General features: G+C 38.4%; 1 protein-coding gene across 1 annotated transcript in view; it reads left to right on the top strand.

Moving 5' to 3' along the window:
- The window catches only part of gnb1l (guanine nucleotide binding protein (G protein), beta polypeptide 1-like), a 38374-nt gene that overhangs the window by 16671 nt on the left and 4367 nt on the right, over positions 1–17336 (top strand). Inside the window, exons 6-7 of the mRNA XM_026931272.3 lie at positions 1326–1418; positions 9340–9549. Coding sequence (XP_026787073.3) covers positions 1326–1418; positions 9340–9549 — 303 coding nt within the window. The remainder of the gene's footprint in view (positions 1–1325; positions 1419–9339; positions 9550–17336) is intronic.

A 17336-nucleotide genomic window follows, 5' to 3' on the forward strand; every position in this document is an offset into this window, starting at 1 on the left:
TGTAGGTGGGAAATATATGTGCATGCCTATGTGCCTAAAGCTGTGCCGTGTGTGTGTGTGTGTGTTTGTGTGGTAGTACACACTGACTGTAATCACAGGTTATCTTGGGCTGATTATAAACCATATGGCTAATGGCATAAGATTTTAGCCTGTGGCTTACATACAACAATCTAACAGTTGTTGTAACATGGCTGTACAGGAAAAAAAGGCTTATTCTTCTACTGTGGTGTCTTACAACTCATTCGCTTCTGTTTAGAGCCAAAATATCAAGTCAAGACTTGAAGCAGAAAACAACACAGGCTTTTGGCGAACATGCTCATTTTATCCACAGCGCAAAAATGTCTCAGCAGCAACAAAAACAAAAATCTAACAACAATTAGACAGTGGGGATGTTTGATTTATTAAGCTTTTTTAAAGTTGCAGTATGTAACTTTATGGGAATTATAGGCCTCTCTGGTTGTAATAACGAATGTCAGGTGTTTTATGCACCACTTTTCCCACACACAAGTCAGAAAAAGTCACGCTGAGACACCAAATGTACACCAAAGCACTGCTAAATTCTTGAATATGACTGATCAGAGGTTGATTAATTTTCTGTAGCAGAAAATTATTATTTATTGTATATTGTTTCTGTAGTAATCTGAAGTTTTCTGTAAGGAGCTGTTTATTTAACATTTAAGGAAGGAGCCTCCAGTGTCAGTGCTTTGTAATAGTCAGCAAGTTTTCCGACATCTTCAGGACAGAGGAGTTTACACACGTTTCTCAGTAACATGACAAGCTGTGTTTTTTTTTTTTGTTTTTTTTTGTCAGCAGAGAGAATAAAAGAGATGCTGGTGAGGGAATGATTGTGTATAACTACTATAATGTAAATGATAACAAGAACCAGCTTGTTCCACATCGCTAAATGTAACTCAAAATGGATAAAAAGTTTGATGTATTGTTTCTTAATCATTTTACAAAAACATAATTGCTGACAAATTGCAGTGGTGTAAGAGAAATAAAACACCTTACGACATGCTCATATAGGAAACTAATCAACTCTGTGGTTTTACAGTAACTCCGCTTCATCACGCCAACTTGTCATTGATTGATTTTCTGTAAAAGTGTGACACGGCCGTTATTCCTTACTTACTGACTTAATGATGTGGCTATTTTAATTTTTTATGTAAATATTTACAAGCTACAGTTATATTAGTTGCTAGAATATTCTCTTCAAAATGTTGGGACATGTCAAAAGCATTTTTAGCTGCTTTGACCCAAACTGTAGTCACTCTGTTCTGCATTCATACAGCAGTGTAAGTTTCCTCCTTCCTCTCGTCCTGTAGATAAAGGTGATGGAGTTGGCGAGTCGGACGCTGACCTGCTCTTTAATCCCAGACGATAAACACGGCATGCTGATGTGCATGAAGATGTGGCAGGTAAGATCACATAGTTATGCAATTTCTATACACTTTCCTTACTTGTTATCAAGATTAGCCTCTTAGCTTCAGGACAAAATTAAGATGCAAATTTCACACACTAAACATGTCTTGACTAATCAGCAACATTTGGGATAATGATTGTGAAAATGTCAATTTTGGCTGAACTATTGTTTAAAAAAGCTCCTTTCACTGTTTTTCCTCGCCATCATTAGTATTATCCGGTAGACTAGTGGATCAGCAGTGAATGATTTACGATGCTGCTGTGTCCTGAACTGTGCTTCCTTGACTTTTTTTTTAGTCTCATCTTTAGTCCAATGATTACAGTTGTTGGAATCGTAGTGGCTCTCTGCTATAAATCAACCATTGAAGCTGTTTTGCAGCCAAGAGCTCGTATTTGGCCCACTCATTAAAAAAGCCATGCAGTTTCATGCTTAATTAATATCTCTTCTTGTAATATTTATGGCTTTTCCAGCCGAGTGTGAGAAGTGAGCACGAGAGCCGGGTTGTTTGGCAGGTATAGCTCGCTGGCTTGCAATTCTTTATTTTTTTTCCCCCTATATCCCATTTGACTTTGGTTGCCTGTATGACTTTAAGATTATCTTTCCGAAGCGTCATTGGGCTGTGTACAGTTGTGCTGATATATTAGGATATTCATCACATATTAATGTGGCCGATAATCTTCACACACACTGTGTTTTAGTAGAATCCCAACAGGAGAGACATCTCTCGTGATGTTTCACAATATCATGGTGATATCGAAAAGGTATTTTGTTTTAAACATGGAAATATATTTATTATTTTTTACCTTATTGCTCATCAAGTTCATATATAAATATTAGTAAAACAATTAGCTTAGTTATAAAGTCATTTAGTTATTGTTGAGGATATTAAAGATCTTGTTCGTTACACATTAGTTATGTTTATAATAAATGCAATAAGCAAACAATTATAAGTGAAATAATAATAATAATAATAATCATTATTAGCATCATCATTACTACTTAAACAAGGAAACTTATCTGAAAGGTTTCTGGAATAAATTTTGTCTTTTTATTGAATTATCTGTGGCATTTTGTGACTTGATGTTCCTGTTTGGATTTTAGAAGGTGGAGCTTTTAGTAATAAGGGTGGGGCTTATGTTATTATTGCTAGGGCTTTTGTTAATAAGAATAGGACTTATATAAATGTGGGTGGGGCTTCTGTTAATATGGTCAGGGTTTAAGTTATTATGGGTGGAGCTTTTGTTAATGAGGGCAGGGCTTATATTAATAAGGGATTATATGGGATTTTGTTGATAAAGGCGGGGCTTTTGTTAATAATACACGTTATACTAATATGGGTGGAGCTATTAAGTGAGGGAGAGAGAGATACCAGAAGGAAACTGAGCAAAAAAGTGAATGTGTGTGAATGTGTGTGTGTGTGTGTGTGTGAGTGCCTGAGTGTGTGTAGGAGAGAGAGCAATAAATAGTGACGTGTGTGTGTCAGTGTCATGACATTTTGTGGTCAGTTCTCCAGTCTGTCAGTCACCCAGAGGCTGTCTTTTTATCCTCACCATCATCCCCCTGCTTTAGATGCAAACACACACACACACACACACACACACACACACACACACACACAACACTCAACATTCTTACACACACACAGGTTGTGATGGAGCCTCCATGTTGTTGGTGGTAGAGCTGAAACAGATTGCTTGTTGTTCTTTAAGCTCTGTGAGCGTAACTATTGGACAGATTTAACGCTATATTTAGTAACACCCTCAGTTTTCTTTTCTTTTTCATGCTTTGGGTTTTTCTCTCTGCCTGGCAGCGCTGCTGTGTGATTGGCTGACGGGAGGCAGTGCCAGCACATGGTTGCAGGAGCTCTGAGACTTGGTGTGATGGTGTGATATGTCAGGTTTTCAGCACACTGAGAGAGGGTGCACTGGTGTAGAGGAAATGTTTCAGTACAGATATCCATCTCTACTCGGCGCCTGATGAAACCGTGACGTCAGTTCCTCTACTTCCATCACCAAGGGCTGTATTTATGTCACCATATAATGGAACTTTCTTGAGCATGAGACATCCTGTACATTGCACTTTTTTTAACTATAGAAAGAGGACACCTGAAGCTAAAAACTGTAGTACTTTGTGCACTGTTGAAAAAAGCTCCTGCTCCTTCGGCTCAACACTGTACGGGAACCAGTAAGGGATCAGTGTAGAATCCTGTAAGGGTTTCATTTTTAAAGGTTCTAATTATAACCAAAGAACCCGTTTGTTCTCATCTACATAGACTATGTTACTCTGTTATGTTTACACAAGCAAGCAGTGCTTTTAAACCGTTTGTAGTTACATATAATGTTGTGGAACATCCGCAAAACAAATTAGTTCCTGTTCTTACTTGCATTATAGCAGCTATAAACAGTCATTCCTTCACTAGTCATTCAACTAGTTGTTCCACATTTCTGTCTTGAAGTTAATAAGACAAAAAAAAACCCAGCTTGTCAGTTTACCAAGAAACCAGAACACATAAACTCCTCTGTCCTGAAGACTTGTTACAAAGTGCTGACACTGGAGACTCCTTCCATTAATGTTACGTAAATGTCTCCTAACAGAAAACTTCACCATATGTCCATACATCCAGCGTACAAGTCCGTGTGTATGAACTGTTACTGTAAAAACAACAACATATTAGAACAAGAGCATTAATATAACCCTGTCTTTTATGTTATAACAACTGTCAGAGCTGCTTTTATATAAAAAAGGTGATGTAAATTGTAATAAAATGGTAAAACATTGTTCTAAGTTTTCTTCCATTTGTGTGAAAGTAGAGAACTGGCGAAACTACACGGATTGTTGGATTGGTCTGAAGAATTTACTGGAGACAGTCATTTGTATTAGTTACTGTAGAACTGTCGTAGAATTGAGAAAATCTCAGCTTAAAACCCACTCTTGCCATGTCACTTGTTGCTCTCCCTTTTTCCTTCCTGTCTACTCCTCTCTTCTATCATTCTCTCCCCTTATTCTCCTCTCCTTATCTCTCCCTTCACTTCTCACCTCACCAATCCTTCTCTGATTAACTTCCCTCACTTCTGTATTTCTCTGTTACTTATCTCACATCTCTTCTCGTCCCCTGTCCTCTCTCTCATTGTCTTGTCTCCAGTCCTCCCTTTTCCTCTCCTCTTCTTCGTGGGTTCCTGGCTCTGAAGCAGCTGTTGGATGATGAATCTTCTCCTCCGGCTCGTGCCGTAATCCCACTCAGGAGCTCTTGCGCAGGCCAGGCCGCAGAGGAGATAATGAATTAGGCGTCTACCCAGGGTTCTGTGACCTCTGACCTGTGACATCATCAATCAGGGAGCTCCCACACTTGGCTGAAGTGCATGGGCCAGAGGGCAACAGACGCGAACACTTAACAACTGTCTGTGAGGCTCGCGCACTGATTTCCACTTGTTTTGTTTTTTATGTCACGCCCACGAGGGATATGTTTATATGCGACTCGTGATTCTGTCTATAATTTGTTTAGCCACGGAGGAAAAAGAGAAATATACCATCGCCCGAGAGGATGACCTTTCAGAGGGAGAGAGAAATGAATCCCCACGTTTTGGCCTGTTCACATATGGAAGGGATTTTTCATTGCCAGTGTTTTGAGGATGGAGGGTACACTACACGCGGATGATTTGTAGCGCGTCCTCGGCTTTGTGGAAGTGTGGATGGAGAGCAGAGGGGCCAAAAGAAAAAAAGAGAACGAGGACTATGTAGAACAGTCGCATGTGTATAATACAGAAACTAAAGTAGCAAGCAGGCATGCTGGACTTCAGCCTTGGGATTTTCTTTGCCGGTGTGGAATAAAAGTCCTCCCAAAATTAAAAACATTAGGACCGAACGTGGTAGTTTAGCAAACTATGGCTAATAAGTTCAGAAAATGATGGCGGCAAAAGTCCAGCGAGAGTGCTAGTCAACAAGCAGCATTATTATTAATTATATGTGTGTGTTTTAGATATAGATGACTGTTACATATTGAGACCCATTTATCAATCCAAATATGAAAGGATTTATTCATAAATGGCTTGTAAGAGCTTTTAGACAAGATATTTGGTATTCATGAAAATTCCGTAATTTTGGGGAAAAAACATTGGTATCCTACTCGTGCTCCGGAGTGTGTGTAAATTTTTATGCATAAGAAAACTAACTAACGTAAACCTCGACTTGATCGACTTCAAATCATATAATTTGCATGGATTACTGTACTTTTTTATTTGGAATATACTGTCGAGGATAAATTGCTTATTTTTATTACGCTCATGCTTAGTAGACACCTTTATCCACTTATAGAAGAGATTTGGAGTCTGGATCAAAAACACTTCTGCATGCTAGTTCACTAGGTCAGGGACTAAGAGAATCATCCAGAGCATTTAGTGAAACCCAGTCATTTATATTATTGGCATTAATTAAATAGCAATATGAAAAATAAAGAAAGCGAGCCAACACAAACCCATAAGTTAAGACGAATAAAACTAATCATTTAATTATGACAAAAGAACCGGCGCTGTATAAACGGAGGATGAGTCGATCCGTCTGCGCAGAGCCGTAAGCCGTAAACAAACGCCTCAGCTGGTGGAACATTTAGCCAGGGAAAGGATGTTTAAAGACCAGTATGATTTTCTGTGTTCCATCTGTGGAAGTTCTGTGTGCCATCTTCTGGTTCTGTTTGCCATCCGCATGGCATCTTCTTTTAACCCTGTGCAACACTTTAGATCCAGCGCATTGGCCAAGACACTGAACACACTTTTAAAACAGCAGTTTCGCTGTGCGATGTGCTCAGTGTCCATGATCACCTCGGTGCAGTGTAGATCATTTTCTTCCTCCTCCATTTTCATGTCACACCATTTTCTTGTCACTTGACTTAATTCACACCTACTTTTCTGTCATTTTGACCTTTTCAGGTGCTGTTCCACCACTTTTTATTGGTGTAGAAGTGAGTCACAATAACTTCTACTTCTGCCTTTATGCCTTTTCTCTCATCGTTCATTTTCATGTTTCCAGCCCTCTGCGCTTGAACTCTTGTGCAGTTTTATGGGTGTCACTACGTTCAAATGCGATGTGTCGGGAACGCGTTTTTGCGCTTTACAGGTGAACATATACACCTGATTACGAAGAAAATCAGCGGTTGCAAAACATTTGTAAATCTGGTTTTATGTTTGTAAATCCTTTTGTAAATTTTAGTTTGGTTTGGCTTAGGCAAGCATTTACACACAACTTTACTAAAAGATTAATAAATGAGTTTCAATGTGTGTATATTCATGTGTGACAGTATTTTGTGTCTGTGTTAGACAAAGAGTACTACTGCATATTATGTGTCTGTTCATGTGTGTGTGTGTGTGTGTGTGTGTGCGTGCTTATTAGATACAGATAACTATTACTTATAGTGTGCGTTCATATTTGACAGTTTTGTGTGTGTCTGTACGTGTGCGCGCGTATTAGATACAATTAACTATTACATGTAGTGTGTGTTCATATTTGATGGTTGTGTGTGTGTGCGTACGTGCATATTAGATACAGTTAACTATTACATATAGTATGTGTTCATATTTGATGGTTGTGTGTGTGTGTATGCGCGTGCGTTTTAGATACAGTTAACTATTACATATAGTATGTGTTCATATTTGACAGTTGTGTGTGTGTGTATTAGATACAGATAACTGTTACATATAGTGTGTGTTCATATTTGACGTGTGTGTGCGTGTGCGTGTGTGTGTGTGTGGGGCACACTCGGTTGTAAATCTGTGCAGACAGAAGGCCTGCAGCTCGGCAGTGAGTTATAGCTGTATGTGCTTTTATCTGTGTGCTGTTATCCGTTGTGTTGATTTATGAGAGGACCTGCTGCATGTAGCGGCTCAGCACGAGTGTTTTCTCCTGTCCGATAACGGAGCTGAGACATAGCGCAGGTCACACAGTGTATCTGTAAAGTGTAAGTGTGTGTGTGTGTGTGTGTGTGTGTGTGTGTGTGTGTGTGTGTGTGTGTGTGGGACTGAGCGTGGTGGTCTAACAGAGGATATAGAGAAGAACGAGTGTGAAATCTTATTAACCTTATGGTGAAAAATATCGGCTAAGGTTTTAGTATTATATCAAAAAAATGCAAGTAATTTTGTGTGTGTGTGTGTGTGTGTGTGTGTGTGTTGTGTGTATGAGTGTGCATACTGTTTTTAAATTTCTACAAAATTCAGTTCATTTTACTTTTGTGCAAGTTTGTGTGGAAAATGATGCAATGTAGAATTAATCAATCGACTATAACTGATTTTATGTCTCATTCTTTTTGCTTCTAGTTAATGAAAATAATGCAAGTATTATAGTTATTTTGTTATGTTTGTTTTTTTGTTTTTTTTGTTTGTATATTATTTGATAAATTGAGCTTTCGTAGATTTAATTTAGTTTAATGCCTTAACTTTTTTTTTCCATTCAGTTCCAAAACTTTTTTGGTATATTTTTCTATGTATGTAATAATATTTTAGACCATTAACACTTTGTGTAATTTTTGTTAAATAATGTAATTGGTTTATTTTTATACATTTTAGAGCATTTTTGTATTCAAAGTAAATGAGAAATAAATAAGTGCAATAATATTTGTAATTTGACTTTGTAATTTCTAGGAAATTAAGTTAAAATTTTAGTATTTTTATTGGATAGTACATTTACATTTAATAAAAATAATTTATTATAGGTATAAAAGTCAACAAGCAAGGTGATGCAATGCATTTTATTTTTCGTGGTACATCAGACTGTAGGATTTTAGGAATTGTTGAAGTTGACTACTTGTAGCAGCAGGAATTAGATAATCGAGTCCCACAGGTATGTTTAGAATTGTTTTTATTAATTTTTTTATTCAGACCTGTTAGTAGCATAGTAGAAACTAGCGTCATTATTTCATCAAGGTCACTGATTTTTTTTTTTAAATTGAGATAAATAAACAAAATATAATAACAATTATGTAAACTGTGCACAATATTTAAAGATTTGAACGTAAATGAAATAACGTAGTGGCTTGTTTAGGAGCTAAGAGTACTCAGGGATGGTAAGGATATCCTACATGTTTGTGTGTGTGTGTGTGTGTGTGTGTGTGTGTGTGTGTGTGTGTGTGTGTGTGTGTGTGTGTGGGAGATATGTATGATGTAGCTCCAGTGTGGTGTTTATGGGGGGATACAGATGAGGAGTCATGTGATGAGGCCTGTAACTGGTCGACAGCAGCAGCAGTTGATTAATGTAGCGACTCTACTGAGCTCTAACAGCCAGATAACCTTTCCTCATACTCCTGTTTTACTGTAATACTCATACACACACTCCTGTTTTACTCTAATACTCATACACACACACTCCTGTTTTACTGTAATACTCATACACACACACTCCTGTTTTACTCTAATACACACACACTCCTGTTTTACTCTAATACTCACACACTCCTGTTTTAGTCTAATACTCACACACGCACTCCTGTTTTAGTCTAATACTCGTACACGCACTCACTCCTGTTTTACTCTAATACTCGTACACACACTCCTGTTTTACTCTAATACTCATACACACACTCCTGTTTTACTCTAATACTCGTACACACACTCCTGTTTTACTCTAATACTCATACACACACTCCTGTTTTACTGTAATACTCATACACACACACTCCTGTTTTACTCTAATACTCGTACACACACTCCTGTTTTACTCTAATACTCGTACACACACTCCTGTTTCACTCTAATACTCACACACACACTCCTGTTTCACTCTAATACTCATACACACACTCCTGTTTTACTCTAATACTCATACACGCACTCCTGTTTTACTCTAATACTCATACACGCACTCACTCCTGTTTTACTCTAATACTCATACACGCACTCCTGTTTTACTCTTTCTCTCTCTCTCTCTTTCTCTAGACAGATGCTGGTCCTCTGCTGTGTGCCGGTTATGAAGATGGTTCTCTTGTGATTTGGGACGTGTCCTATAGACGTCCTGTCAGCTGCCTGAAGGTCCATCCTGAACCTGCCATGTGTCTGGACTTTGACGTTGGCAAGCAAAAAGGCATCTCTGGTTCCTCGGACAACATCCTCTGCTCCTGGATGCTTGATGGCCAGCAAAACCTTCAGGTTCATATACACACAGTACATATCCACTTATTACACACACCCACAGAAAGAAGCCTTTTTTACTGGATCGCTGGTTCTGGATAGAACTGTTCTTTAAAGGATTCTTCAAGCAGAAATGGGTCTATCATTTGCTTTGGTCTTATTGCTTTTGTATGTGCATTTACTTACAGTATTTATTTGTTCATTTATTTATTTATTGGTTTTGGGGAGGACTGTTTATTTGTTTGTTTATTTATTTATTAAAAAGTAACTCAACTGTAAATATGATGTATTTACATACATACAGTATATGATATTTTTTGCCATATTGCCCCGCCTCTTGACTGTTTCAGAAGATCGTGATGTACCGTGGCAGTGGTATATCGGTCACAGCCCTAAACTTTATCTGGAAAGAAAATGTTTAAAAGAAATTTGTAAAAAAATACTCCAGACTGATATACACTCCTGCTCTTGTTGTTCTTTCCAGCGCCTTTTACACTTGAACGGACGGATTAGAAATATTTGCAAACCCTCTGGTATTATTTATAGCGTCATGCAAAAAAAAAAAAAACAAAAAAAAACGTATCTACCAAAATACTGCGAAAGTGCTTATTCAATATTTCTGAAAATAGAGCTGCACGGGAGGTTGGGTTTACTTTGCTGGCTTTGGGGGGGGGGGGAGAGAAGAGAGCTGTGATTTAAAAGGCGATTTTTGGAGGCGAGCACAGAGGGAGCTGGGAAAAAGAGTCAGCAGGGGCTTTTAAATTACGCCAAAGTGCAGCACAGTGTGACGTCCAGACAGCCGCTGCGAACTCTTCCCACAGAAGTGTTTTTGTGTGGCTGTAGCGCCGGGGTATCTGACGGGTGGCTGCCTCTCTCTCTCTCTCTCTCATACACTCACATTCTCTCATTTTGTCTCTCTGTATGTACATCTCTGTCGATGTAGCGCTCTCTCTCTCTCTCTCTCTCTCTCTCTCTCTCTCTGTCCTGCTGATAAATTGCCCGTGAGAGGTAATAAAAGCATCAAACCTGAACAGGCTGCAAACCAAACCCAAAACACATCTGCAATAAAACTGTAGCAGTAGTTCTCAGTGGGAGGCAGCAATAAAGGCTAAACGGGGCGAATTGGAACGAGGCCCTGAAGAGACAAATCTAAATTCTGTCATTTCATCTTTAATGTTCATCATCAATATAGGTAATAAATTAAAATGTATGACAGTGTTAATATTATTAATACCACAACGTAGTCGAATTCTCAGATCTGTGTAGTCAGGAGGTGATGATTAATTTTCTATGACAGCACGACTCTGTAATTCAAATCACAGGTTTATATTAACGTGTTTGTTCTAATACGTTATTGTTTCTATAGTAACAGCTCATTCACAGGGATTTGTACAGTGGATGCTCCACATCAACAGATCAAAAAACACCACTTTGTTTTTGTGAAGTTTTCTTTTAAGGAGATTTTTTTATATTAACATTAATGGAAGGAGTCTCCAGTGTCAGCGCTTTGTAACAGTCAGATGTAAAGCTGTAACTTTTTTTGACATCTTCAGGACAGAGGAGTTTACGCTTTTACAGTTTCTCAATAATATGACAAGTTTTGTCTTATTAACTGATAAAGAGAGGCTGGTGAGGGAAAGACTGCTGATAGCTGCTCTAACGTAAATAAGAACAGGAACTAACTTGTTGTAGAACGTCTGAAATACATTACATGTAACTACAAACAGATAGCGTAGTGCAACACTCTGGTATAAGAGCATTAAAACATTTAAGAACATGTTGTTATTGGAAAAGAACGAACTTTGGGGTGGGGACAGTGACTCAGCTTCATCACACCACCCCATCACTGATTATTTTCGGACACCAAGTCTTTTATTCCCTTCATCATATTAGCATTGTCATGAAAATGTTGAGCAGTTATTATTACATCAAATGATGACATCAGCGTAATTATGACTGAAAGCAGCCCTAATTTTATCATGATTTATTATATTCTAATATTTTTTTAATGGCACCCGTAAAAAACAATTTTACCCGTGAAATGATATCTCAGTATGAAACTTTAATATCAGCACATGCGCCATGAGTGTGCCAGTAGACGTGTTGATATTAAATATTCATCTCATGTTTCTGTATCTTCACATGTCAGTATTACTTTACAGGGTGTCCCTTCTTTTGTCAAAGGCATTCTTAAACTCTGTCTGAAAAAAAATCTATATAACATAAACTAAGTCTGAAAAATTTTGGAAGACATTTTGCTAAGTCTCCTATGTATGGAGACTTTTGGGACACTCTTTAGTTTAATCTTTTTAGAAAGAATAAACCCTATTTATTTTTGGCCCTTTTTGAAATTAAAGGTACAAAGACTTAAACTGCTTTCAGTAAGTAAACAAATGAAATTAAAGAAATGCTAAATTAAATAACGCATTACAATTTTTTAAAATGGCCTTTTTAAGTAAAAGAACATCACTTCTTCACTACTTCATTTGCTATCTGAGGTTTTCTTCTTTGAGGCTAATATAGCACACGGGGAATGGAAGCCTATAGCTACCAGTTTAGCACTGTGTAAAATGCATGCCTTAATCATCACACACTCGCCTTAAAGAAATAGTTTGGTCCAGTTACACCATTTTAGATAAAATAACAGAATACAGGAAACTTTATATGACTTTATATGAATAATTCATGTGTATTTGAACAGCTAGTACATATTGACCTTTCTCTTTTTTTCCCCCCTTCTTATTGGTTTAAAACTGCTTCTGATGGAAGCCAGTGCCGTGTGTGTGTGTGTGTGTGTGTGTGTGTGTGTGCTGTCAAGACTTTGTTGGAAGTGATGGACTGGGAAGCGGCTCTTATCGGAGGCAGATAAATAGCGATTCGACCTTTTGGCCAATACACACTCCCTGTGGTGTTTAATGTCTGGAATGGAAAGCGGTTTTGTGTGTGTGTGTGTGTGTGTGTGTGTGTGTGTGTGTGTGAGAGAGAGAGAGAGACATGGGGTTGACTAAGAGTAATGGCGCATGCATATCACCTTGCCCGTGTGCATGTGTGAATGCAGGGAATTTTGTGTGTGTGTGTGTGTGTGTGTGTGTGTGTGTGCGTGTGCGTGTGTGTTAGTGAGTGAGATTAGAGGACTAAATAAGCCGTATCCGTCTGTATGCTATTTGAGAGAGACTCGTAGATGGACCCCAACCCCCCGCCCCTCGTCACATGGTCGGCCCTGATTTTCCAGAATGTGGCACGCTATTGACCTTTGACCCCAATCATATCAGCCCCATCAGTCCCAGTCTCCAAATACAGCAACCTCCATAAAGCCCTTCATGAGTCTGTAAAGCTTTCTGAGCTGTATGTTAAACATGAGGTGCTGTATGCATGAATACATCCGTAACCTTTAGTATTATAATAATAATAATAATAATAATAATAATAATGTCATTTTATATTCTGGCTACCTACGCTAATAATAGTTTTATTTATGAAAAGTTTCATGTGATTATTATAGACTAACTTCATCATTTGAAAATTTACAAATTAAAAATGTAATTTAATAAAATAAATGTTAACCTTAGAACAAGCTTCATAGATTAATATTAGAAATATTAAATTCTGCTTAGAAATAGTAACATTTAGTTTCATAATAGTAACAAAAATCATAATCATAATAATCACCTTAACTTGTATTATACTTATAATATAAGGTACTTTATTCAAGTATTCATATTTATTAATTTAAGTGTTTATAACAGCAATAACCAATTTCTTCCTCAACAATCATTATTGTTGTTGTTAATAATTATATCAAAAAATGGTAAAATACTAGTAATACAGAAAGTAGTAGTAGTATAGTGTAAGAAAATATTATGGAAGTAAATGAAAATGTCCTAAGCACATACACTCACATGTCAGCTGCAGGAATAATCAGGATGACGCTTTCCTCGTTAATGAGGTTGTTTTTGCTCACCGCGCCGATGTACTCATCATTTTTTACGTGTCTTATGTGTGTGTAAGAAGCTGGGATTTTGGCAGCCAGGTGTCAGGAGGCTTTAATCACAGGTTTTGCGGCAGTGTGCGCGGCACTGTGTTTCTGAATAAGCGGTGTGTGTTTCCCCCCTGCAGACGGACATGCTGCTTTCTGTCAAAGTGATGATGAGTTGTTTCAGTGTGTCAGCGTGAAGTCATCCAGCTGTGCCCAAACGTGGATAGCCTTTTTTTTCCCCCAAACAAACCATCACACCTGTGCCAAGAATGCACTGTAGTGAGCATTTTTATTGGCTATTGCACATTCGCGAAAACGTCTCGGGACTCAGCTGGGAATCCAAGGTTGAGACAGGAGATGGAGTTTTTGGCAAGTGTGCATGTGTGTATGAGTGTGTTTGTGTGCTAGAAAGAGATTAATATTACATACTTGTGTTCAACCCAGCTTGGAAGAAATACTTGGGCAACACTATGAATGATGGATCTTAAAGAGTGATGTATAAAAGAGTTGGAACTTCATTGCAGAAATTTTTCTATCGTTCGAGCCATGTCTCCCCGGAGAAAGGCTTTAATTAATGAGAGCTAAACAGCTTTTATTAATGAGATGAAACAATTGGTGAGTTTTCCATCTTTGGACAATGTAATTGCTCTTGGGTCCATGTTTCAAAATCATCTACCATCTAGCACTTATACAAGCAGATATACACCAATGTGGACAAAAATTTCTAGGGAAAAACAAAGCTAAATTTCAGGCCACACTAAACCAAAAACCCAATTGTCAGGAAGCAGAAAGAGGTTGGATGTAAGGATATTAACAAATCCAAATCAGCAAACAAACATGAAACACACAGAGGTTGATCGATCAGATTTCCAGAACAATATAGGATAAACAAACTTGTAGTCCAGAAGATGAAGCAAAAGGTCAAAAACTCATAAAAGCAAACAGAAAATAACACTTGGAGATGCACACATGGAAATGGCAAAGATAAGAGGTGGCTAAGAGGTTTGAATACGCTGGATGAAATGGAGCTAACCCGGAAACAGGTGTTGTTAGGTGAAGATGGGTGAGTTAGAATGACTGAATGTTTTTACAGGAAGTGGAGTTGAGGTGGCTCCTGGATCTGTAATGAGTTTGGACGTGATACGTCTTTGTGAGAGCAAGTCAGGTACCAATGTGTGGTAACACTCATCGGGTACTGTTCTTGGAAGCTCAGGTCAGATACCAATGTGGGGTAACACACACATAGGATGCTGTTGCTGCAAGTACAGGTTGGGTACCAATGTGGGGTAACAGATTGTGTGCTATACTTGCAAGCGCACGTCAGATTGCAGTTTAGGGTAACACACATTGGTTGCTGTCCTTGCAAGCACAGGTTGGATACCAAAGTAGGGGTAACACACTGGGTGCTGTCCTTGCAAGCTCAGGTTGGGTATCAGTGTGGGGTAATACTCATCAGGTCCTGTCCTTGCTAGCTGAGGTCAGGTACCAATGTTGGGTAACGCATATCAAGTGCTGTCCTTGGGAGCTGAGGTCATGTACCAAGGTTAGGTACTAATTCATCAAAGTTCAGGTTGGGTACCACTGTTGTGTACCACACACTGAGTGCTGTACTTGCAAGCTAAGGTTAGGTACCAGTGTGGGTTAGTAGACGTCTGTTGCTGTCCTTGCAAAGCAGGTCAGGTACCAATGTGGGGTAGCACACATCGGATGTACACAGATGAGGTGACAACACAGGGGACTGTAGAATGAGTATCAACACAGAATGCCAGTTAGCTATCACACTGGAGGACAAAGACTGGATAATAACACATGGGGCCAGAGATCAGGTATGCCGATTGGGTACAAACATGAGGAAACACAGAGATGGAACTGTTCCTATGTTAATAGGGGCTCAAGTTGAGAACTGACAAACAAAGTGCAGATCAGGTACTAATGTGGGGACGCAGGTTGGATGATAACACATGAGATGTCAAACGGGTAGTGAATTGGGGTATGCACACTGGTACCGACTAAGGGGCATGGATTACGTACCAAAACAGGGGACGTAGATTGGGTAAAAACACATGGGGGTGTATTTCAGGTAGTGAAGCCGCAGATGAACACAGTTGGGGTAATCTTTCTATTTTTTCTATATGTTTCTGATACATAGGATGCAGATCAAATAATGACATGGTGATGCTGATTGGACGGTAATAACAAGGGGCACAAATCAGATAGTGAATCGGGGTACGCAAATCAGGTACCACGGTGGAGGCGTAGATTGAGTACTGACACAGGAGACATCGAACAGTTACTGACACAAGGGACGCAGGTAGTGATGCAAGGAAAGCAGGACACTTATTGGACACTTAAAGGAACTTATTAACTTTTTCCAATTCTCCTTGCTTTTTTTCGTTTTTGTTTTTTGTCTAATCAGTAGTTTTCTGATCAGAATCTTCAGCATGTTTTTTGTAGATATGATATTTTATGCTTATTTAGATTATTATGGTGTCCAAAATCCAGGTGCATCTCTGATGAAAAGAGGAAAAACTAAATGGATGTTTACACAGTGAAATTAAATGGGAGGGTAATCTCTCTTTTCCCCACCTTTCTGCAAGTCTCTCCTTTTTATTTTATTTATTTTCTTGTGATCTTTTTATCATCCTGGTATGTTCTCTTAATGAACTGGATGTATTTCCCTGACACAAACTACGGGAAGGAAAACAAACACAGATAGGCACATTAACCCATCATTATCAGCGCAGTAATTTGGACCAGATGGACCATTTAGAGCTAAGCATACCAGCTTTAGTGCGGAGCGATCCATCTCTCTCTCCTTCTTGCACACCCGCTCTCCTCCTCCTCTCGTCCGTGGGAGAAAGTTGCTCCTCAGATCTCAATGTTTCGCAATCCCTGATTGAGTTCCGTTCTTGATCAGGCCAACCCGATGCTGTAGGAGCCCCTGTGACCAAGGTCAAGTTTCTTTGGATATTTTTGTGTGGGAATTAAGGAGAAAGGGAAATTTAATAATAACTAATGACCACCCATAATGGTAACAAGTTCTAAACATTTCAGGTTAGCTTATGTGAATTTAAATGAACTGCTAAATGCTAAGACTTCTAAAATTACGCTATTGTGGTAATTATTAATTCCCTGATTATGGTATTATTCATTTCTACGAATTGTAAATTGACTTCTGTTCTTGAACAGGCCATCCAGATGGTGTAGGAACCCAGGGTTCTTTGGATTTTCTTATGGGAGTTAAGGAGAAAGGGAAATTTCACAATAACTAATACCCCACCCATAGTGGTAATATTAACTTCTGAACATTTCGGGTTGGTTTATATATACAGTTCTGTGCAAAAGTCTTAGGCACATGCAAAGAAATGCTGTAGAGCAAAGACGCCTTCAAAAATAATGAAACTAAATGTTTCTACATTAAAAAAATACTATAAAGAGCAGTAAACAGTAATAAATGAAACAAAGTCAATATTTGTTTTGACGATCCTTCACTTTAAAAAAAAAACAAAAAAAAACAGTAGTCTCAGGTGCAGTTTTATAAGGAAATGAGCTGGAAGTGTTACTGAGCATCTTGCAGAAGCAGCCACAGTTCTTCTGGAGACTTTGACTGTCGACTCGCTTCTTATTTCTGCAGCGAAACCCAGCAGCCTTCATTATGTTTTTGTCTGAAAAGTGTCTCTTATGGAATCTGCTGCTTTCTTTACTGACATACAAACATTTTTCTCTAACATTTAATTTTGTGCTGGAAACTAATGTTTGGAATCTGAAATGTTTTTGTACTGAATCAATAATGTAGAAGTCAGAAAATAAAAATCTATAACAAAGTTTG

Source organism: Pangasianodon hypophthalmus, chromosome 24 (genome assembly GCF_027358585.1).
Source record: "Pangasianodon hypophthalmus isolate fPanHyp1 chromosome 24, fPanHyp1.pri, whole genome shotgun sequence".
In the NCBI taxonomy this organism is placed as follows: Eukaryota; Metazoa; Chordata; class Actinopteri; order Siluriformes; family Pangasiidae; genus Pangasianodon; species Pangasianodon hypophthalmus.